This window comes from Muscardinus avellanarius (genome assembly GCF_963383645.1).
Source record: "Muscardinus avellanarius genome assembly, chromosome: 2".
Lineage (NCBI taxonomy): Eukaryota > Metazoa > Chordata > Mammalia > Rodentia > Gliridae > Muscardinus > Muscardinus avellanarius.
This window is the reverse complement of record NC_137787.1, coordinates 67764068-67790985: the sequence shown is the minus strand read 5'-3', so window position 1 is coordinate 67790985 and position 26918 is coordinate 67764068. Positions and strand designations below refer to the sequence as shown.

The window sequence follows — 26918 nt, the reverse complement described above, 5'->3', positions numbered from 1 at the left end:
TATGATGTCTTTACCTACAAATTGTACAGATGACTGTTCAGAATATTTTCTGAATGTCAGGAGACCAGGACTCTGGGAGCCCAGCTCTGCAAACAGCTCGTGAAGGACCATGGAAAGGTCGCTTTACCTCTCCATATCTCAGCATCCCTGGTGCTCAAGTGAATGAAGCCCTTGGAAGCAACGATCCTCCTTGTCCCCTGAAGCCCTATGGTTTAAATTCAAAGACACTATGTCTTCAACGGAGTGTGAATGTTTGCCTTTCACACTTTCTTCAAGCTAACTCCTCAAGTTACTTGTCAAACTCAGTTCTCTGTGACTGGACACATGCCTTACTCTTCCTCTCAGGCACTTCTCACTAGTTAATTCTTACTGGGTATTTTGTGAAAGCGCTAAATACCATCGCGGCAGTGCATGTACTACATACAGGGTGAAAGAAACAGTGTGACGCAATTTCATTGTGCAATACACTTTTATTTTCCTTTTACCTTTGCAGTCATCTTTGAGTAATCATTGTGTAAACAATAGAATGGAATGAAATTACATTAAATTGTATGCAAATGGCTCTAGAACACCTTTAACAATTATGACAAGGCAATTATAAATAACTTTTTTCCTTAGTAATATATATTTGCTTTTTAAAGTACATTAAAGAGCTGCCGTATCTAGGGTTAGCTAGGAAGAGCCATGGTGCCATCCTGGGAGCCCATCTCCCTGAAAGTTAAGACTCTGTGGAAATCATAAGGTTTACTATTCCATAGTATGTAGTCAAGCAGAGGGCTATTGGGTTGAACGTATTTATTCTTGAAACTTAACAGCCTTTTACCTTTCCATCATTGCACAAAACCCTTTCTATTATTGTTTACTCATCCTGGGCATTCTGCAGAATTTCAAGTAAAACTCATAATCTGGTATTTTCAAGTTTCTCCACCTTTAGAATAACAACTCCTATCACATAAGGAGAGCCAAATCAGAGATGGGTTTACAGTTAGCAACCTAACAGAATGGCAACATTTTTATAGCATTCTAAACATTCCAATGAAGCAGAATTTATATATGTCACCTTATGTAGAGGAAAATTTTAGATCTGAGACTCTTCTAGGAGAAAGCAGCCTGAGGCACATGATTCATGTGAGAGTTTGCAAGGCGCCTCCCTCTCCCAAGAGACAATCAGATTATGGATTAAGCATTCAAGTTCCTAATTCAATCATTTCAAAAATTAGAAGTTACAAGTACTCCAAAGATAAACCTGAAACTTTTTGTTTAAATAACAAGAGATTAACTGCAAGAAGCATATAATCAAAAACTTTTCTCTCTCTTATAGCTAAGGTGTGTAATGCATAAATATATGAAAAATAAAATTCACAGTCAGTTTTAAAACTAGAATTCAAGTTTGGCTAATAAATCTTAATTTTATAAGTATATTAATTTCTAAGTACAACATAAAAGAGGCAGTATTGTCAGATGTACAGTTGAAGTATTATAACAGAAATACCAACGAAAGAAGAAATAGGCTTCTGATAGAAAATTCCTTTTTTGTTGCCAGTAAATAGGACCACCTGAGTGTAGTTCATGTTCTTTTCCTTTAAGGGCTATCCAAATTGATTGCTAAGAATATTCAATAGCTTTTGGAAAAATCAGCAACAGTTTGGCAGCTGTGGTATGTGCCTGGTAGAGAATAAAGCAGAACTCGGAGTGTTGTAAGTTTAAAAAAAATTATTTTTTTATCCTGTTTCATCGAAGCCAGCCTCTTCACAATCTTCTGATTTTGCTGGGAATTGGGAGTGAGGGGGTGGGAGAAGTGGGCAGGGAGGGCATGGGGGCACAACAGATCAGGTGACAGCCAGGACCTACATCAGCTCACACTCAACTGGGCAAACCCAATCAGCTTCACTTCATCGGGAATCTCCGACCCATCACAGCCAGAAGCCTGAAAAGGGAAAAGAGAAAGCCTCAATGCTGGTTTGTTATTGCCGTGGGTTTTTAAAAATTGGTTCATGGGATGGCAGGTTCTAGCAGAGACATGGTCTGTCATGGCACCATGTATCCCCACCTCTTTCAGGAGAGATCCAGAATCACCTTCTTTGAATGACTTCTGGGTGCTAACAGATGCCAGAAACCTGGTCATGGAGCCACCCAGCACAGAGCAGAGGTAGGGAGGGATTTCTTAGCCACTGAACAGCACAGCACCCAGGCTGACAGCTTCGGAACTGCCAGGACACACACGACTGTCAAGAAGCTACATTCGGAACTTTTCAGCAATGAAATAAAGTTGTTGTTTTTGTTATTATTATTATAATTCGTGGTACTGAGGCTTGAACCAAGGAGAGTTTTACCTTTGGGCTACACTCCCAGCCCTATTTTATTTTCTTCACTTTGAAACAGGATCTCACTAAGTTGCTGAGGGCCTCACTAAATTGCTGAGGCTGGCTGCAAACCTGCAATCCTCCTGTCTCAGCCTCTCAAGTACTGGGATTACAGGCATAAGCCACCATGCCTGGTTAATACAGTTATTTTAAATGTGCTTTCTAATCAGATTGACTTAACAATAATTTTTTTTTTTTGGTGGTACTGGGGTTCCTGGAAGCCCTTCTACCTCGGGCTACACTCCCACAGGCTACACTCCCAGACCTAGTTTTTAACTTTATGTGGAAACAGGGTCTCTTAAACCAGCGAGGCTGGCTCCGAACCAGCGTGATCCTCCTGTCTCTGCCTCCCAAGCGCGGGGATTACAAGCGTGCGCCACCACGCCCGGCATGACTTAACAATAATTTTTAAAATAATACTATGAAAATAAACAAGAGACTGAATAGCTCTGAATAATTATTTATTTTTATTACCCAAATCTCTGAATAATTATTTATTTTTTATTACCCAAATCATCTTCTCTGTAAAAGTAGCTGGGGGGGGGGTTGATCATCAAGTAGTGGGATCGCTCATTATAGTCAAATGATATTTAAATGCCAGAGTGTAAGGTGTGTGTGTGTGTGTGTGTGTGTGTGTGTGTGTGTGTGTTACTGAGGATTACACCTCAGTGGTATTCTACCTTTGGGCTACACTCCCAGCCCTATTTTATTTTTTAATATTTATTTATTTATTTATTATTTATTTATTTATTTATTGGTGGTACTGGGGTACCTGGAAGCCCTTCTACCTCCAGGCTACACTCCCAGATCTATTTTATACTTTTTTATATTTGGAAACAGGGTCTCTTAAGCCAGCGCGGCTGGCTTCGAACCTGTGTGATCCTCCTGTCTCCACCTCCCAAGCGCGGGGATTATGAGCGTGTGCCACCATGCCCGGCCTATTTTATTTTTTATTTTGAAACGGGTCTAAGTTTCTAAGGCTGGCTTGGAACCTGAGATCTTCCTGTCTCAGCCTTCCAGGCACTGAAATTACAGGTGTGCACCACCGTACCTGGCTCCAGAGAGTAAAAGTCCGGCAGTTTGGATGCTGAATGGTGCTCCGCCACTGGCTCCCACCATGACTTGCTGTCTTGCCACAGGCCCAACCGGAGCCAGCTGAGCATGGACTGGCCCCTCCAAAGTCGTGAGCCAAAATAAGCCTTCCCTTTTATTTTACTTATTTTAGAGGCACTGGGGGTTAAAAGCAGGGGGCATTCTACCTCTGAGCCACACAGGGTCTCACAAAGTTGCCAAGGCTGGTCTTGAACCTGTGATCCTCCTGTTTCAGCCTCCTACATACTGGGATTAGAGGCAAGCACCACCATGCCTGGCTAACCTCTTCTTTTTGTAAGTTGATTATCTTTTCTGCTATAGTAACAGAAAACCGACAGTGTTATAACAGAATTCTTTCCCATAAAATTTGTTATAATATTTTATAACAAAGTAATTGTCTCAAACTGGTCAATATTATAGTATATTGGATACTTTATTATTTTTCTTACTTCAAATTCAGAAGGAATTGTAAATAGTGATTGTTCTACAAACTTCTACTAGTTCTAATTCATAAATTATTTTAATTTCTTCTGTCATCCCCTCTTCCTTCTTACACACACACACACACACACACACACACACACACACCACTCAGATTATCGTGCTATGCTTTTTATAAATTATAAGTCAGTGGATATTATGTAAGTACTACAGCAAGGGGAGGGGATCCTGACAAATGACGGGAATGGATTAATTACTAAAGGATCATACATATATTTTCTGGGTCTACTTCTTGCTAAATTATTGTCACAACTATTAAGTTTCTCACATAAAAGCACCCTTCACACAATTAACCTGCTTGGTACAGCTGGTATGTGTTTAGGAAGTTTAAAAAATAGTACTAAAGCCAGCCTTTGCCAACTATGCCATTAACTAGAATATATTTCGAATATTTTTAAATTTTAAATAACTGTCTTTAAATAACATTCCATGTAAGGTGTTCAGGCTTATGTGAGAAAATTAGTAGCCTAAAAGGTAGTAATACTAGTCAGTATTTAAAGGAACGTGTGTAAGCATGTACTTTGTTCCTGTCCAGCGCTGTCTGTAGTTGCAGTAACAGATGCTATTCAGTGAAGTACAATTTTCATTGTTTGCGTTACCAGGGATACGATGATCGGAAATGCTCCTTTACTTCTCACTTTTAACAAGCAGGCATTTTAGCTGAGACACTTCCTGGTGTGTCTGCCACACTGACACCGCAACATTCACCTCTTTCACCTACTTTCTCCTTCCAGTGCCAGAGTTTCCTTTGTTTTCCTTTTCCCTCCCTCCCTTCCTCAGGCTCCATCCTCAGCCCTTTGTTTTTGCTAGGTTGCTGAGGGTCTTGCTACATGGCTGAGGCTGTCTTTGAACCTGCAATTCTCCTGCCTCAAGTACTGGAAGTACAGGTGTGTGCCACCACACCCTGCTCACTGTTCCTTAATCTCCCCCCAAATCTACATCTTCCCTTCTTCTCTCCTGTGTAAGCTCTTGCTGACATCCTCTCATCACCCCTGGGAGCGACAGACGATCCAGATCCGTGCGAGTGACAAACACTGAGGAAAAGCCACCACTACTGCTTGTGACAACAAGGGCCAACTAGCAAGGGTAAAGTAGACCAAAAGGACAGCAAATGCCTCAAAGCCACGTGAGAGACATGACAATGTGACTATCAGGAGGTTAAAACAAGTAGGGATGAAAACAGGGGCTCCAAACGTAATTAAACTAGTCTTCCTGGCCCTTTGAATGGACCATTTACCTGGGCATGATTTTTAAGCCACGTTACATTTCAAAGATTTTCCAAATGTTGACGTTTTTTCATTATAAAAATATGACACCATGTCTTCCAAGTAGAAAAGTGCAGATTCACTGTGAGAGCGGGGATCAGACCCGAGGTTCCTGTGGGCACCCGCTCCCGCATGTCCATCCAGAGCCCCAGCCTGGGGGCTTCACTGGCTTGCTTGCTTCCTGGACAGGCCATTTGGCTTTGCTTGCCCGCCCCACCTCCTGCTCTCCCCAAACTATTGCTCAGTCCAGGTCTCCACAATGCACAAAGGAGGGCAATACAAAAGCTCCTGAGTCCCAGAGAAAAGAGACCTCAGACCCTTCCTTGTAACAGGGTTCAAACTTTTGGGTGTCAGGATCTCCTACTCTTAAAAATTATTTAGGGTAGAGACAGTTACTGTGGTGCACGCCTATACTCCCAGTACTTGGGAGGCAGAGACAGGAGGATCACAGCTTTGGTGCCAGCCTCAGCAATTTAATGAGGGCCCACAGTGATTTGGTGAGACCCTGTTTCAAAATAACAAAATAAAACAGGACCGGGCGTGAAGCTGAATGTCCCTGGGTTCAATTCTCAGGAACACAAGATAATAAATGAATGAATGACTGATGAATGAATGAATGAACACATAAATAAATAGGGCTGGGTATATAATCAAGAGGTAGAATGCCTCTGAGTTCACGTCCTAGTACAACTACTCCCCACCAAAAAAATTAGTGAGGCTAGAGGAAGTGGCACATGCCTATAAACCCACTGCTTGAAAGGCTGAGACAGGAGGATCACAGGTATATGGCCAAACTCAGCAACTTAGTGAAAGCCTGTTCCAAAAAATTAACAAACAAAAACAGTGCTGGAGGTTTAGCTTCAACGTAGCTCTGGATTGAACCCCCAGTACCAAAACAAAAGGAAGAAAACAAAAGAATTAGTGAGGACTCCAAAATGCTTTAGCATTAGTAAAATAATATATTTAAGAAAAAGTTAAAATAATATACTAATCATTATGTTTAAAAACAAAACATGTTTGTGTAAGCTATACTTATTATATTATCTTAGAAATTAAAACCGAAATCTTTAAAGCACTTATTTTCTGATTCATTAAATTTAACAATATACTCATTAACATAAATAAATTCTTCATGAAAAATAACCATACCAAGGAAAGTAACAAGACAGAACAAAAACCCCGAGAAGATTGACATTCCTTTCCATTTTGTGAGCCTCTTTAAATGTCATGGATTCTCATACATATTTCTGCATTTAATATACTCTTTTATGTTGTTTTCCCTGAAGAACATTAAGAAAATTCAGCTTCACACAAATATTTAGTTAGAAAAAGGAAGAAGAGTATTTAATAGCTTTTCCTAAATAATGGTGGATATCATTTGCTGCGAAATAAAAACTTTCCAAGTGGAAGTTTCTTAAAGGTTAGTCGTGATGTGGAATCTGAAACCATAGCACTGAACTTTTCATACTCTGTTACATTAAACTTCATTGGTCTCCCTTGCCCTTTGAATGGATCTTTTACCTAGACATGCTTTTTAAGCATCATTGCATTTCACTGATCTTCCAAATATTGACATTTTTCATTATATAATCTGAAAGCTTTATCATACAATGTCAACAAATCACATTCATTAATATCACCCTCATCAAACTCTTCAGAAAAGTTTTTAAGTATTTGCCAAGTTTACAATGGCAGATACAAGTCTTCCAAAATTCTATTTTTGCTTGAAAGCTCAAATTTATCATTGATACTATTGTCCATTTTTTAAGGGTCAGTTTTACTTTGTTCATTCAGGTGGAGGGGATGTCTACCAAATATGAAAAAATGAATACACTTCCAAGGAAAAAGGTATTTTCATGGGGAAAAAAAAAGCCAATTGAGCTCATAGCCAATTTCACAAAGTCTTTCCTCGTGACTCCTTGAGCTTTTAAGCAAAAATAGGAGTGTTTATTCTGATTCCTAAAAAGCCCATTCTCCTGCCCTCTCCTGCCTGGCCAGCAAGTGCAGCCTGTGCCTCTGTGGAGGAGCTGAAAGCGTGGTTGCTCAGACCAATTACAAGGATTCTATCTGATCTGAATGTGGGCATTGGCGTAACCAAACATATCAATCCCCTTGACCACCCAAAGGCTTGAGATTGGACCAGTCTGAGCACTGGGATTTTTAGAGCTTTCCAGGTAAGTCCAAGTTGCCACAGAGCTTGACAACCACTGCTCTACTCCAGTGCTGCGCAAAGTGTGAAGCTCCAAGTCTCCTAGAAAGCTTTGGTTCTCAAGTTGTACCAGAATTGCCCAGAATGTCTGTTAAACTGACCCCTTTACCCAAACCCAGAGATCCTGGATCCCTGGACCTGAGATAGGGCCCGGGCATTTATATGTTTACCAGGATTCCAGGTGAAGCTGGCACTGACCTTTTAGGGCCACACTGGGAAAGCCACTGTTTTAGAGTGAGAACAGGGAGCACAGGGCTGCCCTCTGGACCTTCTTGGGTAGGCTCTCTTAAGACCTCTGTCTCATCTTTCTCCCCTTTCAGTAGAATGGAAAAGTTCACACTCTCAGTAATTTTACCATATTTCAATCCTGACTTTACCTGCACTTTGGGAAATGATTTAGTCATTCAGCCTCCAAGTACACCTAAGTCAAGTGCCTCTAAAAATAAATTCTGTCTCACTGCCAAAATGCTTATGAAATCTCTACCCACAATGCATATAATGTCATTAAATTTCAGCAACTAAAATCTAAAATGCTCATATAAATACATACCAATTGAGTGTTAACTACATGTACTCAAGTTGGTATTTTGTCAAGGGAAAATTAAATATATATCTTATTTCACATTTTCATTAGTACAATTTCAAAACTTTTGACATTGAAAACAGTTTACATTATGAAACCTTAAGGTAGCAAATTAAAAGAAAAAAAGTTAAGCTGGGCATGGTTATACATGCTTATAATTCCAGTACTTGGGAGGCTGAAGAAGAAGGATCACAGGCTCAAGGCCAGCTTCAGCAACTTAGCAAGACTCTCAGAAATGTAGCAAGACCATTTCAAAAAGAAAATAGAAAATTAAAAAGAGGGCTGAGGGTATAGCTCAGAAGAAGAATGTTCTTATTTTCAATCCCCAGCACCACACACACACACACACACACACTCTTAAAATATTTATAAAAACTTGTCTATAGGCTTACAATAATACTAAAAACCAGTACTGACATGTCAAACTCAAAGCTTATAGTTTAGAACTTGAAATGCCCTGAAATGTCCTCCATGTCCGAACCACATTAAAAGTGAAGAAAAGAACCTGATCCCAGTCTCTGGCCATGCTCATGGAAATAGAACATACTATCTTAACTGTCAAATAAGGCTACAGATCTCAATCGGCTGAGAAGAAATAAATGCAAGCCTTTATACAGACCAATATCCTTGGCCCTTTGGGCTATTGTTTTTCTTAAGTAAGCAGACATACAAGATAAGGGCAAATATCTTTTTGTATTCTTTTTTAAAATTGTAATGGTACTTTATTTTAATAGTCACAGGATTTGACAATTCAGAACAAAAATTACACTAATAAATAACCCATGGAATGCTCAAAGTCACAAAAGATTTAATGTTCATCTGAGAATCACTTCAACAGAGTAATCACTTAACAGAGATATGAGAGAAACCAATACTTGCTGGAAGACACCATGTAGCTCTCTTACTGCAAGGGTTCTAGAGCACCGTGCTTTGTGAGTAGTTATCTTCATCAAACTAGTTCTAGCACAGTTGTGCTTCGGGCTAAATTTTAAATAGTTGAGGCAGTTTGCACAGTTTGCCCAAGATACTGAAAAATGCTAACTCTGCTCCCTAGGAAAAGGTTAAAACTTGAAGACTTCCTCCTAGAATTTCTAGTAGCCAATTATATTCTTGAAAATAACAAAGTGAAATTTAATAGGCACTGGGATTCACATTTAATAAACTAGGTTTACTTCATGACAGACAAGTTGGTATTCCTAGATTTGAAGGATTACAGGTGGCAGGATATATGCAAGTAGATCATAGGGAAAGGAAAATACCTTTTCAAACTTGAACCAAGTGGTGGTGGTGGTGAGCGAGGGGAAGACAAAAGAGATGGCTACAGAGCCTGGTCTCAATTAAATTTTTCTGCCTTGGTAAACACTGGAGTCACTAAGAGGTGCTGTCAAAACTCCCAAAGCCAAAGCAGGTACAGGCCAGGGCATTAGTGGTTTATTTTTTTAAGTGACTCAGGTTCTCCTGAGTGGAACCAGGTTGCAGGAAGGTAAAACAAACAAACAAACAACAAAACCCACAGTATCAAGATTGTGCTGTTCTTCTGATAATTTTCAAGATCCTGATTCTCCTTTAGAAAGCAGTGGAACCTCTGAGTTGAAAATCATGATAAACAACTGAGAGATAAAAGACCTGTGCTTGCAGCTTATGAGGGAAAGTGCTATGGAAATACTTTGATCTTTTATGCTTCAATAAAAGAGCCAAATTGATGAATGAAGGCAAATGTATTTGAGTCTCTGCAGCTTTATCAGGATGTTAGTGGCCTACAGAAGATTAGTCCAAAAATCAGTTCAAATTAGCTCCGTTGAGTGGATCTCAAACTGGCTGGCTGCTGATAACAACAAAGAAACCCTCTCAGGCTCTGACAAAGGCTGGATGGAGAGTTAAGTGACAGAAATAGAAGGTCACTCTTGACTTTGGTTTCATTTAACATCTTTAACTATCTTTGGGGAAAAGTCATCAGTTTCCATTTACTGAGAACACCAAAGGACTACACTGTCAAGCTGCAGTGGGAAGGATTTGCTTCCAGACTCTCCTGTGGCAGGTAGCATCACTCAATCTTTAAAGCAAAAAGAAATGTTTGGTCTCAGCCTATGTGAATGTGTCCAGGCATCCAAAAGAAGATTCCCCAAAGAAACAGAAAACCAACCGTGAACCCTCAAGCTGCTGGCGCCTCCTGGGTTGAATGGCTGTTGAGAACATGCACTCTGAGGGCAGGCTGGAGTTGAGTTTGCAGTTTGTACCTGGTGATCCCAGGTGAACTGACACACCCAGCCTCGGGTTCCCAGACATGAATGGGCCCCTCACAAGAGCTAGGGTGCAGTAGGGGGCATAAAGAGGATCTGCTCAGGATCTGTGGTACGTTCAGGACTGTGGCTTTAGCAGAGGACAACAGCAAGCCACTTGCATCTCTGGAATTGAGAAGGCTTACTCCAGCTATAGCCACAGGGTGGTATGCAGTGCTGGACCCTGACAGAATGCCAGGAGGGCAACTAGTTTCTGAAGATGACCCAATCTGACTAAGGTGCTAGAAATTGGAATGGAGAGGAGAGAATCAAGGGAGAATCTGGGAAACTTATGAACTGATTGGAGAATGAGATGAGGGAGAATGTTATTTTTTTTTTAACCTAGACACAGTATAATAGCTTTTATCTTTTTTAAACAAAATTTTTGGCAGTAGGAAAGGACCAGGGTCACAATTCATGTTTTTTATAAAAGCAAATTTAGAGGCAAGGGGCATAAGAGCATGAAAGTTTCAAATGCTTATCTCTGTCTACAAGAAAAATGTTCTGGAGATGACATTAAAAATAAGTAAAGGGACATTTACACCTCAGGTGAATTAAAAACAGAGTATAGATGGCAGGGCAATGCCAAATTGAAGACGAATACAGCATTTTGTTCATCTAGCATTCTCTGTCTGGAAAAACTGTTATTATCAAAAGAAACGTCTTCAGACATGCTTTTTTCTGTGAAAATCTTTGTCTAGCTCTCTGAAATTAAATAAGAAGCAAGACCTAGAAAGTAAATTAGCATGAGGCTCACATTTACTGTAACTAACCATTTGGCATTTTGGCTACACACATTTTCCATTTAATTTGCACAAAAAGCGAAGAAGGCAGATCATCAATATATGTTGTGCACAGCAAAGTACTGGTCACATAGATTCTAAATTTCTTGTGGTATTCTGACTGGTCCTTGATAAGATTAATTTATAATTTAAAAAAAAGAGTGACTTATTGGTCCTTAATGTACTGTTTGCTAACACTTCCAGAAAAACAGTGATTTTTGACTACCTAATCTCTCCTTTTCCAGCAAAGTCCATCATCTTTTGGTTTCACAATAATCCCAGAAAGCCCATTACTCTGTAGCTCTGTTGCCAACCAGTGTTTAAGTTTAAAATCTACCAGTACCTAAGAGCTGCTAGGATACCTACTCTCTACAAAATCCTGTTACTGTGATTTGAAATGTGAATGTAATATGTTATGTCTTTGTTCACCAGCCTTCCCTGAGCTGTTCTACAATCACTTCCAATTACCTGAACCATTTCTACAACAATCAGCCTCTATTTTTAAATGTTAGAAGCACTTGGCTCTTGCCTCAGGAATGCTTTACTAAGAGTGTTGCTTTGAATTGACTTTAATTTTGTCTTTTTGGTCAAATTGTCACACAAACTGAAAGCCAAATGGTACAAAGGGGTTTCAAGATTCCCAAATCCTTCTAGTATTAGTCAAAGATATATGGGTTGAATAACAAGCAATGCTCAAGGAAAAAGGAATGTCCAGGCATCAACAGAAAATGTTCACAAACTTAGAGGCAAATGGGAAGCACAGACACTGATCCCAAAAGAAAACAACAATAACAAAATTACAAAGTAGGTTCCTAAACTATATTATTACTTGTTGCCGGCAACAACATAGCAAAATATTACCCTCTTCCCATAGCTTCCCACTTACCAACTTAAATGTCAATGTTTTTAAAGCTTTGGGATCATCTACAATCTTCTGTAAATTAGCAGCCACTGTAAAATACAAATGGGGAGGAAAAGTGTCCAAATTATTTTCAATAACTCTGGATTTTCACATCAGTGATTCAAAGAAATTGACTAACTATGCAATAAATGGCAAAGTCATTTCTTTCACAGAGATTACAAAGTCCATATAAATGATCACATTACAATCATACAGATATTTATCATTTCAGCAATCTTGTATCTGTGTGCATCTGAATTAATCGCTGAAAGTCAACCCTGTATTTCAAAAGACAAAATTTGAAATTACTTTCTAATGGAAAGTAGACATGACAGCAGGCACCAGAGCCTCAAACCTTTAGTTATTTTTAAAACACTCATTACTAAGAAATTTGTTAGCCAGGAGAGGGCAGTACAAAACAAAGAGAGGTAGTGCAAGAAAACTTTCTGGGGAAATACCAGGTCAGCACATTTGAACTCTTGGCCTATAAATCCTCTCATTCTCTGCGCCCAGTTTTCTTAAAGCACCAAAATGCAGTGGGTAACCTCTACCACTCAGAGCACAGCAATCTGTCAACCCTGTGAAGTGCCACCTTGAACAATACTCAAGTCAGCCAAACAGGGTCAAACAACAGAGGCTGTCAGCTTGGGGCTGAGGACTACAGAGCTATCTGTTTTCAGCATCAGCTGGATTCCTTAGAGACCTGTCCTGTTCTCTACTGTGTCAGGATATATATGATACGTTTAGTAGATTCACTACTAATGTAGCTATTCCTCTGACTTAGGGTACTGTCATTACCAAAGGATAATGATAGAAATTTAAAACTTTGTTCTTTTCATATTCAAACCTCGAGGTCAAACTGCTGAGAGTCAAATTAAGGGCTACTGGTTAGAAAATAAGTCACTAAGGAAAAAAATGGGGGAGGAGGTCCTGGTTGTCATCTTTACTTGTCATGAGAAAAATAATGTGGCTTCAGCAGTTGGGTGTCTAAAAAAGGTATCTGGGCTTTTTTTCAGATAAGAAATTTCAAGAGAAAATAGTACCCATAAATATTCTGAGGACACTGTCTCAAATAGAAACTTTGTAAGTAGAGAATAGAAGGGAATCTGTGCAGATTTCACTTTTCTCTGAGTTTGATGTAAAACAACCTAGATGCAAGGATTTTCTGCCGATTAGTTTATTTCATTTAAACCATCAGCTGCAGAGGAAGAAAGAAATGAAAATTATGTATTCAATATGGCCTATTTCTCTTTATAAACCATAATTACAAGCATCATTTTGTCTTCATTTGTTGCCCTCTTAATACTTCTGTGCTGAGCAATCTGCAAGGTTTCCTTTTTACCAACGCGCCCTCCCCTCTCATCGTTTTCTCTTTGTTCTTTTGCCCACACAAGCCATCAGGTATATCCTGGGCTGCCAACCCCAAATGGTTATTAGCACTAAGCTTCTTTTGGCCTTTCAGCAGTTTCTTGAATGTCTTCTTGATACTAAAATCATCTAGTAATTCATGTAAGAAACACCAAGTTTTCACAAAGTGACAAGCTCAGCTGTAAAATTCCATCCACCAAAGCCAGTATTGATTATGTCAGGGCATTCTGACTATATGCGAACTGTGGCCAGTGGACGCGCTACCCATTTTCTTACAACATAAAAAGTGTCTAACTGCTTCTCTGATTTGGGTTGATTTCGTGAGTGCCTGTGAAGTCTTTGTATGAATTTCAGTCCTTTCATTAGAGTCTCTTGGTTAATGTGGATGATTTACTGACTTGTTCTGGGTCATCTATTTCCAGTCTGTTCTCTGATGTTCAGCCAAAATCAGAACTGTGCCTCACACTAATTCAAGACCCTCTCTCCTGTGGACCCATATGTAAACCAAGGGCTGACTCCCAGGAAACCAGCTACATAATTCTGCAGATGGGAAGGCAAGGCTGAGCTGCTGGCATCTTACACAATCATCCTGGGACCTGTGCTCCCCAATTGTGAGCCCTAACACCTCTGGGACATTAGAAATTCAAATTCTGTCTTCAGCTCTAAGCAAAAATAGCAAAACTGGCCACTTACCTGATTACTTATCCCAGCTGCTAGGCTTATTTTCAATTTAGTTGATTCTAATTTGTTGTAAAGTACTATAAAACACCTTCCTTTAACTGACATCACATAAAATTCAGGGTGATGCTAATTTCTCTTCCAGTAGCAATGCTCATTAAAAAGATGGGTGTCACTGTTTTCTCCCTTCTCCTGACTGTGCACCTGGATTTCAAAAATAAAAATTCTCCTTACCTGAAACGTGAGCTGAGAAGGAAGAGCTGGCTGGGACATCAGGGCCCCTGGTGCATGTGTGGAGAGCAGTGTATTGGGTGCTTAAAGGGACTCTAGTTCCAAAAACTATGGGGCTCTTGACACCTGCTTAGTTAGTAGCCACCAACCCATTTCAAATTCCTATCAGCTCTCCCAAATAAATTGCATTTCCTTGATTTCTGGATCAGACTCTGTTGTTGTCTTCGAGCTTGTGCCTCTCCTTTTCTCCAGGCCACTGACTCTGGACCCAAGTGACAGAAGATCGTGTCCTCTGTCATCTGAACAAACATGGACAGCAGTAATATGCACTGAGACCCCAGGGACTGCAGCCTTCAGCCCATTTGCTAATTTCCTTTTCTTGTGTCACACTGTAGGTTTAAACACCTGTCAGGGCTAGAAGTTTCTGTTTGCTTTTTTTTTTTCCCCCTAACAACATACCTGTGGCCTATGGTATGGTAAGTATTGTGCTGTGTGCTCCCCCCCCCCCGGGTCTGGGGATGAAACCCAGAGGCATTTGACCTCCGAGCTACAACCCCTGCCCAATTTTTTATTCTTTATTTTGAAACAGGGTCTCACTGAGTTGCAAAGGGCCTCACTAAGTAGCTGAGGCTGTCTGCGAACCGCGATCCTCCAGTCTCAACCTCCCAAATGCTGGGATTACAAGTATGCACCACCACGCCTGGCTCATATTCTGCTTTTTAATAATATTAATAGCCACATGGAAAAGACTAGGCTGATGTCCAATACACCCCCAGATCTAGATGGCACAGAAATAAGATTATGGAGATACTCTTATCAGAGGCCAGGAAGCCAAGGGAGGTTTCTTTAGCAAAAAGTGTCAGGCATTCCCCAGATAGTGTTTTCTCTACACATTCCTTGTCTACTCAAATTCTCCACATTCTGGCAATGAGAAAAGTAACAGTTAATTAAAAACTATTTGTAGTCTGTGATGGTATCCTAAGTAATTAGTCGAAAGACACATTTTTGTCCCCAGATACCAGCTTATATCACAACAATCTCAGAGAGCTGGTCTGGTGGCAGTGAGTTATTTCATTTAATCAGACCAAGTCCCAAACAAAAGCTGTGGGGAAAAGAGGACTCATGAACAATGAGTCTGTGGTACTAGGAATGTGAATGGCAAGAAGTCCTAAGATCAGACAAAAGCCTGCTCTTGGGACACCTGACAAAGTGTGACTTCAAAATACTGTTTTATCCAAAGAGACCCCTGAGCACTGCACTGATGCAGGAAGGCAGCATGGTATGACAAAGGACGAGAGACAGCCCAAACTCTAAGTGTGGAGAAAAGATGAGTGTGGGTTTCTTACAGGTACTACTAAAGCACTACAGCAGAATCATGGCTGGTTACGTTTCAGCCTGCGACTAAATAAGAGATCAGGCTCTTATTTTCATGTGTGTATCCCTTAAAGTGTGTATCCCTCAAAAGGTAAAAGTCTGGATTCTTGAGACAGAGGACCAGGGTTCCAGTCCTCCTTCCTGCTGGGAGCTGTGCAGCTTCCCTGAACTGGGGCAGATTTGCTTTGCTTCTGTGTGCTGGAGTGCACCTCTGGGATGTGGTTTTTAATGGTGCCTTCCACACAGGGTTGTTTGGGGAATTAAGTGGGTTAATACACATAGGGCACTTAGATTATTAGGACTTGGTGTGTTGCAGTGATTAAGAAGGATGGGCTGATGACCTTGGACAACTGTGCTGCTTTCCTGCCCTCCTTGCCTCAGCCTCAGCTCCTCTTGCCCCCACCCCACCTCTCCCTCACTCCTTAGCTCCTTGGAGAATCTTGGTCATGAATTAGGATGTGCCGCCTCCTTAGGTAAGATCATTTTAACTTCGGAATGAAGTCCACATGTTTCTTCCTGGTCTGGCCACCTCCATTTCCAGCATTTCCTTTGCCATCTCCTGCTCTGAATCTTGCCAGAAAGGGCTCATAACTCCTCCCTCCTTGGGGTCTCTACCACTGTTCTATCATTTGTGCTGACATAGTTGGTACTGATCGGATTTTACCACTAGATTTCAACCTTTTGAGAACCCAGAATAAATTTTATTCCTGGTACAAGTATATTTTTGAGCTGGGCATGGTGGAATACACCTGTAATACCAGTAGTTGGAAGGCTGAGACAGAAGGGCTGCAGGTTGAGGTCAGCCTCAACAACTTAGCAAAATCCTGTTTCAAAATGAAAAATAACAAAGGCTGGGGGTGTAGCTTGGAAGTAGAAATCCCCTGGGTGCCCCAGTACCAAAAAAGGTATATTTATGAAATATATCTATATTCATAGAAAACTATGAGTTTTCACTGTCTAAGAAAGACTACTGTCATTTCTCCTCTAGGCTCATACATAGCCTGTAGTCTCTCCACCTGCGCCCTTGCTCCTAAGCAGCCAGCTCCCAGCCCACAGTCTGGTATGCCTTCCAACAGGTAGTCAGACTGTGATACTTTTCTATTCAAAACCCTCTGACAGTTTTCCAGCTCAGAGTAAATGTCATGGTTTTGGGCTTGGGTATAACTCAGTGATAGAGCACTTGCCTAGTACACACAAGGCCCTGGGTTCCATGCTCAGGACGGGGAAAGTCATGGTCTCTACAGTGTCTTCCCAACCCACCTGACCAGGTCTCCTGCTCCATCTCTGACCTAGTCCCTCCCCATTCCCTCCCCTGAATTCCTGCTCCAGCCACAGTAGCCTCTGTACTGACCCATGAGCATTCAAAACAGGCTCTACCTAGAAACCTTGAACCTGCCACTCTTTCTTTCAGCCCTCCTCCTCTCTGGTTGCCTTCTGTCTTCCCAGTCTCTGCTCAAGTATCCCTGGCTGCCCTGCTAACACATGAAACTGTCTCACTCTCCATTTCTTTGCCCATAATTTTTCTTTCTTATAGCACTTATCACCACCCAACCTAGATATTTATGAGCTACCTTGGGATGTGGTTCTTCACCTAACCCCATATGCTCAGAACATAAAGTCCAAAGAATAAAGGAAACTTATCTGTCTTGTTCATTGCTATGTCCCTGGTGCCTGACAGAAAGTGAGCATAGCTTTGTGTCGAATACACGTACAGATGAATCTTTGAGACACTAGCATCCAGCTATAGTTGGTAATATCAGATAGGTCCTCTTCCCAGAAGCATACACACAAAAGTTTGCTTGCAATTTTAGACAATACCAAGACTCTAAAAACCCCAAGTTAAAATTTTGTGACTTTATAAGACTTATCCATATTTTAGAAGAATTTCTACAAATATCTCTTAAGCAATAATTCCATTTGTTTTCCCAAAGTAAATAAATTAACTCTTGTCTCATTTCAACTATATATTAGAAATCATATACTAAGCAACCATGATTATAAGATTGTCCATTTTTCATTCAATTTTTTTCAAAGATGATTCTAAGTCATACTTTCCTCCCTGGTAAACCACTGAGACTAGCAGAGGTAGAAGCCAAGATGAAAGAAATTTACAGTGGTAATAATATAATAAAAATAATGAGTACTAATATGTAATATTAGTAATAATGTAATAAAAAGATAATAAAATAATAAATACTATATTACATATTATAAATTATAAATATAATATTATATTATAATATAATAAATAATATAATTTAAAAGATAATAAAAATGATGAGTATACATTTACCCTGAAGATGAGATGCTCAGTGGAGAATACATTCATATCACTAATTCTCCCACTTACAATTTTCCTCCAAAGGAAAGAGATTAACAAATCTTGGGGGGAAAAAAGAAACTCCCTGGTAGATCCATCCAAGCAGTACAAGAGATGGACTGTAGTGGATGCTGTCATGTGCTACCTAGACCTTTCTTTAGGAATGAGGCAGCTGTCCTCCCATTTGCTAGGGTTACTGATGGCTGATAACTCTCAGCTTAGTCCCTCTTTGGGAATTGCCCTTTAGTCACAGAGACGAACCCAGGTCAGGCCCTCATCTCCAAAGCAGCCCAAACTTAATGACTGGTCATGAGAATAGAAAGACCCTATTGCCTCGAGGCTGGACAGCTCTCAGGGTAATCTCAGCATGAAAGTTTTCTTTGCTGAGAAAGACCTTTACTGTGGATACAACACAATTTAATTCTTCCATCTGTCATATTCTACTTCCTTTATTCCCTCATAGATATCAATCATGAAAACACTCCTTTAAAAACTACCTGCATACAAATCTATGCCTCTGAGGGTTTTTTTTTTCCCCTGGAAAATTCAAAGACTGCCTATGGACAGACACAGTATAGTCAACTTAGAAGTTTCCCATTATAAAGTTTATGAGATAGTGCAAATGAAGAAATATTGGCAAAAAAAGGAAAATGAGTGCATTACATAAAAGGTTTCTTTGCATTTTACTCAATTAAATTTTTGGATAGTGAGAAAAGCAGTAGTTAGAAGAAATTCTAGGAATGGTAGAGTTACTGTAAGAAAGCAGCTTTGGGGTACAAAACGTCAAGTAGACTTGAATATTAGTATTAGTTACAATTGACAGAAAGGAATTTATGTGAAAGAAAAGAAACAGACATACACCTGCTATTCTCCTTAAGATATGGGTAAATTTCAGTTTGTTAGCATAATCTTGGACTAAATGAGTTAAGTGTAAAAACCCGAGACAGTCTGGCATAGCAAAACTGCCTGATACTAAATCTGTCCTTTAAAATAGAGTCATAAAATTGGTATTTTGATCCTGAATTTCCTTTAATGTGTTTAAGGTAGAGTTTTATGAACTGGCTGACAGAATGGTAATGGAAGAGTCCAATAATCATTATGTTATTATTGCTCATTTTGAAAGCAATGAAATGATATAATCAATAAAATTGTAGCTTCATTTAGCTAGCAGTAGCAATATACCAGTAAGTTTATGGTTTAATTCTTCAGGATGTAGATGAAGAAAGTAAAATCTAAAAATACTGTGTGAAGAGTAGCTAAACTTTATATCTTTGTTCTTTTTCTTTTTGAGATGTGATGACAGTTGCCAAATCTGGCCTCAAACCTGCAATCCTTTTGCCTCAGTCTCTCCAACAGCCGGGATTACAGATGTGCACCACCATCGTGCCCAGCTAGTAGTGGCTAAACTTTAGTTATGCTTGCCAAAAAATCAATATTCATCTGAGAAGAATAATTAATTTGTTTAGAAAAAAGGGATTACAATGTGGGAGACACAGAAGTTTAAAAGAACATTGTTTCCTTAAAAACCATGAAGAACTTCATAGGTGTCTTAACCTAAGTTTTGGTCTTGGAACTCTCTGAACTATAGACAAAACTTTGTGTACTCATTTCTGGAAAGAGGGGGTATAATTTTTGCCAGATACTTTTCTTTTCATTTTTTTTTTTTTTTGTGTGATACCTGGAATAGAACCCAGGGGCATTGTACCTCCGAGTTACAGCCCAGCCCTATTTTTTTTTTTTTTGTCTTTTATTTTTTTAACAGAATCTCATTGAGTTGCAAAAGGCCTAAGTAGCTGAGACTGTTCAAGAACCACGATGCTCCTGTTTCTGCCTCCCGAATTTTGGGATTATAAACATGTGCCACCATGTCGGGCTCCAGTTTCTTATAAACTCACTCACACTTAGTATGGTCAGTCTTAAATTTAGCCAGTCCAATAAATGTGCAATGTTATTTCACTAACAGAAACTTCATTTTTAAATTTGATGAAGTATTTTTAGGGCTAATTTCTGAAAATAAAGATCTTAATCATTTCAGTAAATGCAAGTATGTTTTTGTTTCCTTTGTTAAAGGTCTTAAGGTGTTTTCTCATCAAAGAGGTGCCTACCAGACTTTCCTCTAGCTCATCCAATAAAAAAGGTATTGGAGAGAGCTCAGCTAGCATTAGTCCACATCTTTGAAAATCTCCTAGAGATTCCTATATAGCTCAGAAGTTTTGATTCTCTTCACTATAGATTTTAGATATGGAGGTTATGAGTTTGAATAGAATATAGAATAGAAACAAAGAAGGAAATGACCATATCATGAAAGGAATAAGAGACAAAATAACCTCGGGGATCCATCCAACTTTGGTTTCTAGAGGCACAAAGGAAAGCCTTCTCAGGCTTTTGTGGTCTACAGTAAGGTTTGCTTTAATTATGTGCGGTATCTAGAATCCAAAGAGGTTAATGCTCAGTAGCATATTTTGGGAATATCTGGAAGATCATTTACATAATAGACATGAAGGTGAAATGCACTCTAAGATTCCAATGATAACCTCACAACCATTGTTGAGGGGAGGCACACAAACAGCAAGTCCTACAAACTAGAACAATAGGCCAGCTCGCTCTCCAATGCGGTCTATGTAAAATGCTAAAAATAATTCATGTCTCTTCCAATACATATAATCACTGGATTAAAAACAAAAACACAGAAAGAAGCTTTAAGCTGTCTTTACAACCCTGTCAAATCATACAAATTGTAGAAGAGTTCTAATCAGGCAGAGAAAATATGCCAAAAGAAAATGAAAAGCAAAGCTTAACTTCCTGGGATCAACTTTTTAAACCACCACTCTCCTTTTACCTTGATCTGTTTGATAGAGAAGTAAGTTTGTTTTTTTTCATAGTCACATATTAATGGGAGATACACAGCTTGAGATTTATCCTAGTGGCTACTGGACTGGGAAAAGCTTTGGAAAAGTTAAGATTAATGAGACAGAAAAAAACACTTATATGAGAAATGCTACCTAAATTATGAGCCAACCCAGCCAACTGAGGCAGGGCCATCTGGCAACACACAAGCCCAGAGAAACCTGAAGGACTCTGAGCCCAGCACATGTCTGAGCCTTTCTAAACCAGAAGTGTTTTCTTTTCTTTTCTTTCTTTCTTTTTTTTTTTTTTTTTTGTTTTGCAATGATGGAAATTAAAACCAGGACCTAGTGCTCTACCACTAAGCTAACCCCCAGCCCCAGAAACATGTCTTGCTTGTGTGACCAGCCATGTGGAGAAGAAGAAAGCCCAGCCTTTGTTCACAGTGTGGCACTGCCCCAGAGAAGGACATCTGCTTTATCTTCATGCCTTGAGCTATTCATTCCTTTATTTTATTTATTTTTAATCTATTCCAAAGCCTTTAAAGTAAGGGGTTAGCAGCCAGTATAAAGTACAAAGCAAATTTGAATAATTCAGTTCTTTAATAGCAAGCAAGAAAATCAGTTCAATGTGGGCCTACAAAATTAAAGGACATAAAATTTAATCCTATTTCTAATATCTAATGGGAGACTTAAAAAAATCATTTTCCCTGCCATCAGTGAAACCCAAAGTAGGTAAGTGCCCACATATTTGTTACAGGCCCACATGAGGTATGGGATATGTATCAGAATGTAAATGACAATTGGTTTTTTTCATTGAGAAAGTTTTACTACAAAAATAAAAGCCAGCTATAAATGCACTTCCATCACACAGCTGGCTGTTTCACAGAGTGCCTGGGTTCACACCCTCAGTCTTATTAACCTGTCCCTCTTTCTTCCACCATCCTTGAGGGACTGGTTTAAACAGTATATAATAAAACCAGCTGTTTCTCTTTAACATCAAGGTAAAATATTAATATGAAACTTTTTGCAGAAACTTCATAATAAGGGGTAGAGTTAGAGATGAAGAGAGGAATTAGAAGAATGTCAAAAGGGCACATGCAATACAAAAACCAGATGCTTCATAAAGAAGCTTCTCTGGAATCAAGGCACAGTGGTGATGTCTGAAACTCCAGCTACTCAGGAGTGGAGATGAGAGGATTGCAAATTTGAGGCCAGCGTGGGCAACTTAGGAAGCTCCTGTCTCTGAAATAAAAAGGCTGGGGATGTAGCTCACTGGTAGAATGCATGGAACCCTAGTACCATAAAAAAGAAGGCTTTAATCCCTAGTACTACAGAAAAAGAAAAGGAGGAGGAGGAAGAAGGAGGAGGAGGGGAAATAAAAGGAGGAGGAGGAGGAGGAGTGGAGGGATGATGATGAGGAGGAAGACAGAGGAGGAGAGGAAATAAAAGGAGGAGGAGGAGGAGTGGAGGGAAGAGGAGGAGGAGGAAGAAAGAGGAGGAGAAGGAGTGGAGGGAAGAGGAGGAAGAGGAAGAAGGAGGAGGAGGGGAAATAAAAGGAGGAGGAGGAGTGGAGGGATGAGGAGGAGGAGGAAGGAGGAGGAGGAGGAAGGAGGAGGAGGAGGGGAAATAAAAGGAGGAGGAGGAGGAGGAGTGGAGGGAAGAGGAGGGGGAAGAAAGAGGAGGAGAAGGAGTGGAGGGAAGAGGAGGAGGAAGAAGGAGGAGGAGGGGAAATAAAAGGAGGAGGAGGAGGAGTGAAGGGAAGAGGAGGAGGGGGAAGAAGGAGGAGGAGAGGAAATAAAAGAAGGAGGAGGAGGAGGAGTGGAGGGAAGAGGAGGAGGAAGAAGGAGGAGGAGAGGAAATAAAAGGAGGAGGAGGAGGAGGAGTGGAGGGAAGAGGAGGAGGAAGAAGGAGGAGAGGAAATAAAAGGAGGAGGAGAAGAAGTGGAGGGAAGAGGAGGAGGAGGAAGAAGGAGGAGGAGGGGAAACAAAAGGAGGAGGAGGAGGAGTGGAGGGAAGAGGAGGAGGAGGAAGAAGGAGAGGAGCAACAGCAGCAGCTGCACTGGGGTCAGACCCGGGGCTTTCTGTGCTGGGCAAGAGCTCCATCACTGAGCTCCACTCCAGCCAAAGAACCCCCTTGTTCCAGTGTATATTCAGTTTAACATCTGCCTCATATCTTTAACTTTTAAAGAAATTATTGTTAATTGTTGCAGAAAAAGAAGCAAGAGGAGATAGGCAGCTGTGTCCACTTAGGGAGGTGGTGGGTGAAATGTGTAGAGCTGATGCCCCTGATGGAAATGTGAGGGCCTGGCAGCCACAGAACATGATTAGACCTGAACTAAGTGGGAATGTGAAATGAGAGGTTAATAAGCATAAAATACGTGCAGAAATTAAAACCTAGTAGTCCCACTCTACAGCGCAGAGGAACATTCTTATTAATAGTGGTCCTGCTGTTGGTTGTAAGATAAAAGTCTACAACAATTTATTTATTTTCTTGATTAGTAATCCTCTTTTAGGAGTGTTTAAAATGTACATCTTAGGAGTTTTTATAAAGTGCATATCTAATAAAAAATTAAGTACTAAATTTGTTTCTTCAAAAAGGGATGAAGCTATGTGTTGTGGCACAATTATTATCACCGATGCCCCTGCCCTCCAAACCAGGAGAGACAAGCAGCTGAAGAGGAAGCAAGGGAATCTCCTTCGAGGAGCAGCAGCCCCTTGCATAAGAAGGCTGTTCCCACAAACCATGCCGGGTAAGGCTGCAGAAGGCAGTTTGCACATCATGCTGAGAGGGATGCAGTCTTACCTGGACTCTCAACATGTCCTTATTTGGATGATAAATTGATACAGTCACCCTAGTTACAAAGGAGCCAGATGGGGGTTCCTTGATGGTACCCCTATCTGTCATCTCCAGGTTCCCAGTCAGCACCCGACACACACCTGGTAGTGGTGTGTGTTGGTCACAGAAGGAATTCACGAAGGAGAGCTCTGTGAGCATGCCTGGTGCCGAGACCCAGACATACTCTTTCAGGAGCTATTACTTTCCCCCACAGGGATGGAGATTAGCAGAACTGACTGGGGTGAGGTTATGAAAGCGCGTAGTTTCAGATCTTTGGCTTTCCCTTTATGTTACCCATCCCATCCTACAGAAGTGCCCTCTTCACTTTGATGGAGGCTGAAAAACTCTTTCCCCTCTCAAACCAGCAAACCTGAGGTGGCACAGGACACAGATAAGATCTGCTGAGCTCACTGCTATACATCTGATACGGAAAGTGTGCAAGAATAATGATGGAACGGATGAATAAAAATGATCCAAAATCACATTTTATCAAGGATATGTTAACTCGTCCAGGCATATCTCTCTCTCTCTCTCTCTCTCTCTCTCTCTCTCTCTCTCTCTCCTGGGGATTGAACCCAAAGATATTCTACCTCCCAGCTCTTTTTTTTATTTTATTTGAAGCATGGTCTTGCTAGGCGCCTTAGGGTCTTACTATGTTGCTGAGGCTGGCTTGAACCTATGATTTTCCTGTCTCAGCCTTCCAAGTACTAGGAGCAAAGACGTGTGCCACCATACCCAACCAAAGGATGTATTTCATACTTAAAAAATATTAGGCAAATAGAAACTAGTGGAGATAGGCATTATTCTCCTTTGGGGATGGAGGGGTGGATGGATGTGCTCTTTGAACCTTGAATTTGACTAAATCTACGGAGAGTTCAGTTATCTTGGTGTGCCTTCTGATTACAGGGCACTGAGCCTGAGCTATCTTCACCCTCCTTTCTGCATTAGGTCTCCCAGACACTGCAAAGAGGGAATATAGTCTTCCCTGCTAGGAATTTATCTCTTCTACCCTAACAATGTGCCCCATGTCTTCTCTCCCTAACAAGCAGTATGGAATTTGAGTAAGTTCTCCTGCCTTTCTGTGTCTGCTTCCAGCCCAACTTGAAAACTCAAAGCCTTCTGACCTCTAATGTCTATTTTTTCTAACTCCCAAAGTCTCAAGGGTAAGGACTTGTATACAGTACATATAAGTACTTATTATTTTACAATAATGAATTTTATAATAATGTATTTTAAATAATAAATAATAAGTTTTATAAGTACTTATTCAAGACTCTTCAGAGTGTACATTTTGCCACAAAAAAGTAGCTCATGAGACCACAGCTATACTCCCAGCCCCATTTTATTTTGAAATAGAGTCTTGCTAGGTTGATGAGAGTCTTCCTACTTATTGAGGTTGTCTTCAGATTTGTGATCCTCTTATCTTAGCCTCTCAAGTACTAGGATTACAGGTGTGCCCCACCATGCCCAGTTAAAACATTAAAATATTTTAAGTCAACCAGGCATGGTGGTGCATGCTTGTAATCCCAGTACTTGGGAGGCTAAGACAGCAGGATCACAGGTTTGCAGCCAGCCTCTGCAAGTTAGTGAGGTTTTCAACAATTTAGTGAGACTCTGTTTCAAAATAAAACAATAAGGCTGGGATGTAGGTCTAAGGTAAAATACCTCTGGGTTCAAACCCCAGTATAACACACACACACACACACACACACACACACACACACACACACACACACACAGCCATATGATTTCCTGTTTGGTAGACCACATCATTAAATGTTAACTTTTTATGCATTTTATGATGACAAGTTTTACACACACATAAACAGTTCTCATAACTACTGCCCAAGTAAAACAATGTTCTCAATAAAAGTATGAAGAAATTAGCATTAAAATAAATTAAAGTGGGTATTTAAAATACCTGGCCAAGTTGGGCATACTGGTGCATCCCTATAATCTGACACTTGGGAAGCTGAGATGGGAGGATCACAGTCTTGAGGACAGCCTCAGGAATTAGTGAGATTCTCATCAACCTAGTGAAACTCTGTTTCAAAAAATAAAGTAAAAATAGGGCTGGGGGTGGAATCTGGGGGTAGAATGTCCCTGGGTTCAATCCCCAGGGCCACAAAAATAAATAAAAAACAAACAAATAAATGTGAACTACCTGGCTGCAGAATTTCATGCAGGTAGCTCTACCCCAAACATTCCAGAACACCTACATGCATGGTGCATGCGTTTGAATGCAACAACCATGAAGAGGGAGGCTTTATTTTCTCCAGATGATTCATTAATTGAGAAATCACTGTACCTCACTATATTATTTTCCCTAATTAAACAGATAAAAAACTGTCTATCAGGGAATTCATTTTTCTTTCTTGGTATTGTTCTCTTACCACCAAGATAAAGGAGAGGAGCTATTGTTGCAATAAATAAATAAATAAATAAACACGTGGGGCTGGAAGAGTAGCTTGGTGCTGGTGAAGCACAGGCCAAGCAGGATGAGGCCGTGGGCTTCCCATCTGCAGCTCTGGGCACGGACAGAGAAAATGTCACTGGAAAAAAATCTTTCTTCAGTAGAAGAACCTCTGAGTTGGTTTTCTGTTTGTGTATTTGTTTGTTTCACACACACTGCATAAATAAATTTAGCCAGGGAAAAGCAGCTGTACTGTGTCTTGGGGTTACTGACTCTATCCTTTCATCTCAGCTAGGGAGGTCTGTGCATCATTTATGATCAACAGGAAACTGTTTATTCGACATTTGAGACTGTCTATAGAAGGAAGTCCCAATCCTCCTTCATTACCTATTTCCACAGTACACTGGCTACAACTTTATTACCAAGAAATGCACCCTAATGAAACTACTAGCTTTATTGAACTCTTGGTGGATACACACCATTAATTTAGGGGGAAAAAGTGTTTATCCAAATAGTAAGACATAGCCTTAAATACCTCAAACATGCATTACTATCACTGTTAATAATAAACATTACCTTTCATGCTTTAGGAAATTAAAATATGCATTCAGCACCTATCCATAATGCATAAAGAGGCATTTTCAGAAAATAAATATCCTAAGAATACATAGCTTCAAAGCAACCTTATATTTAAACCTCTTAGCTGCCAAGACTCACTGTTGCAATGGCCTACATGTTTATCTCATTCATGATATAAAACACAATATTTGGAGAAGAAAGGAATACTGAGTGCACTGAATACTTGATTCACAGTGTCCATAATTATGGCTTTCCTAAGCCTTCATCTCGCTAGTGCTTCTCTAGATTGGAATTCACCT

The 26918-nt window shown here is 40.2% G+C and overlaps 1 protein-coding gene across 1 annotated transcript in view; it reads right to left on the bottom strand.

The window, feature by feature from the left end:
- Window positions 1-1852: 1852 nt before the first annotated feature.
- STK39 (serine/threonine kinase 39) overlaps window positions 1853-26918 on the bottom strand; it is a gene marked incomplete at both ends in the record, with an annotated part of 297779 nt that continues 272713 nt past the window's right edge. Inside the window, 2 exons of the mRNA XM_080689383.1 lie at window positions 1853-1927; window positions 11961-12025. Coding sequence (XP_080545509.1) covers window positions 1853-1927; window positions 11961-12025 — 140 coding nt within the window. The remainder of the gene's footprint in view (window positions 1928-11960; window positions 12026-26918) is intronic.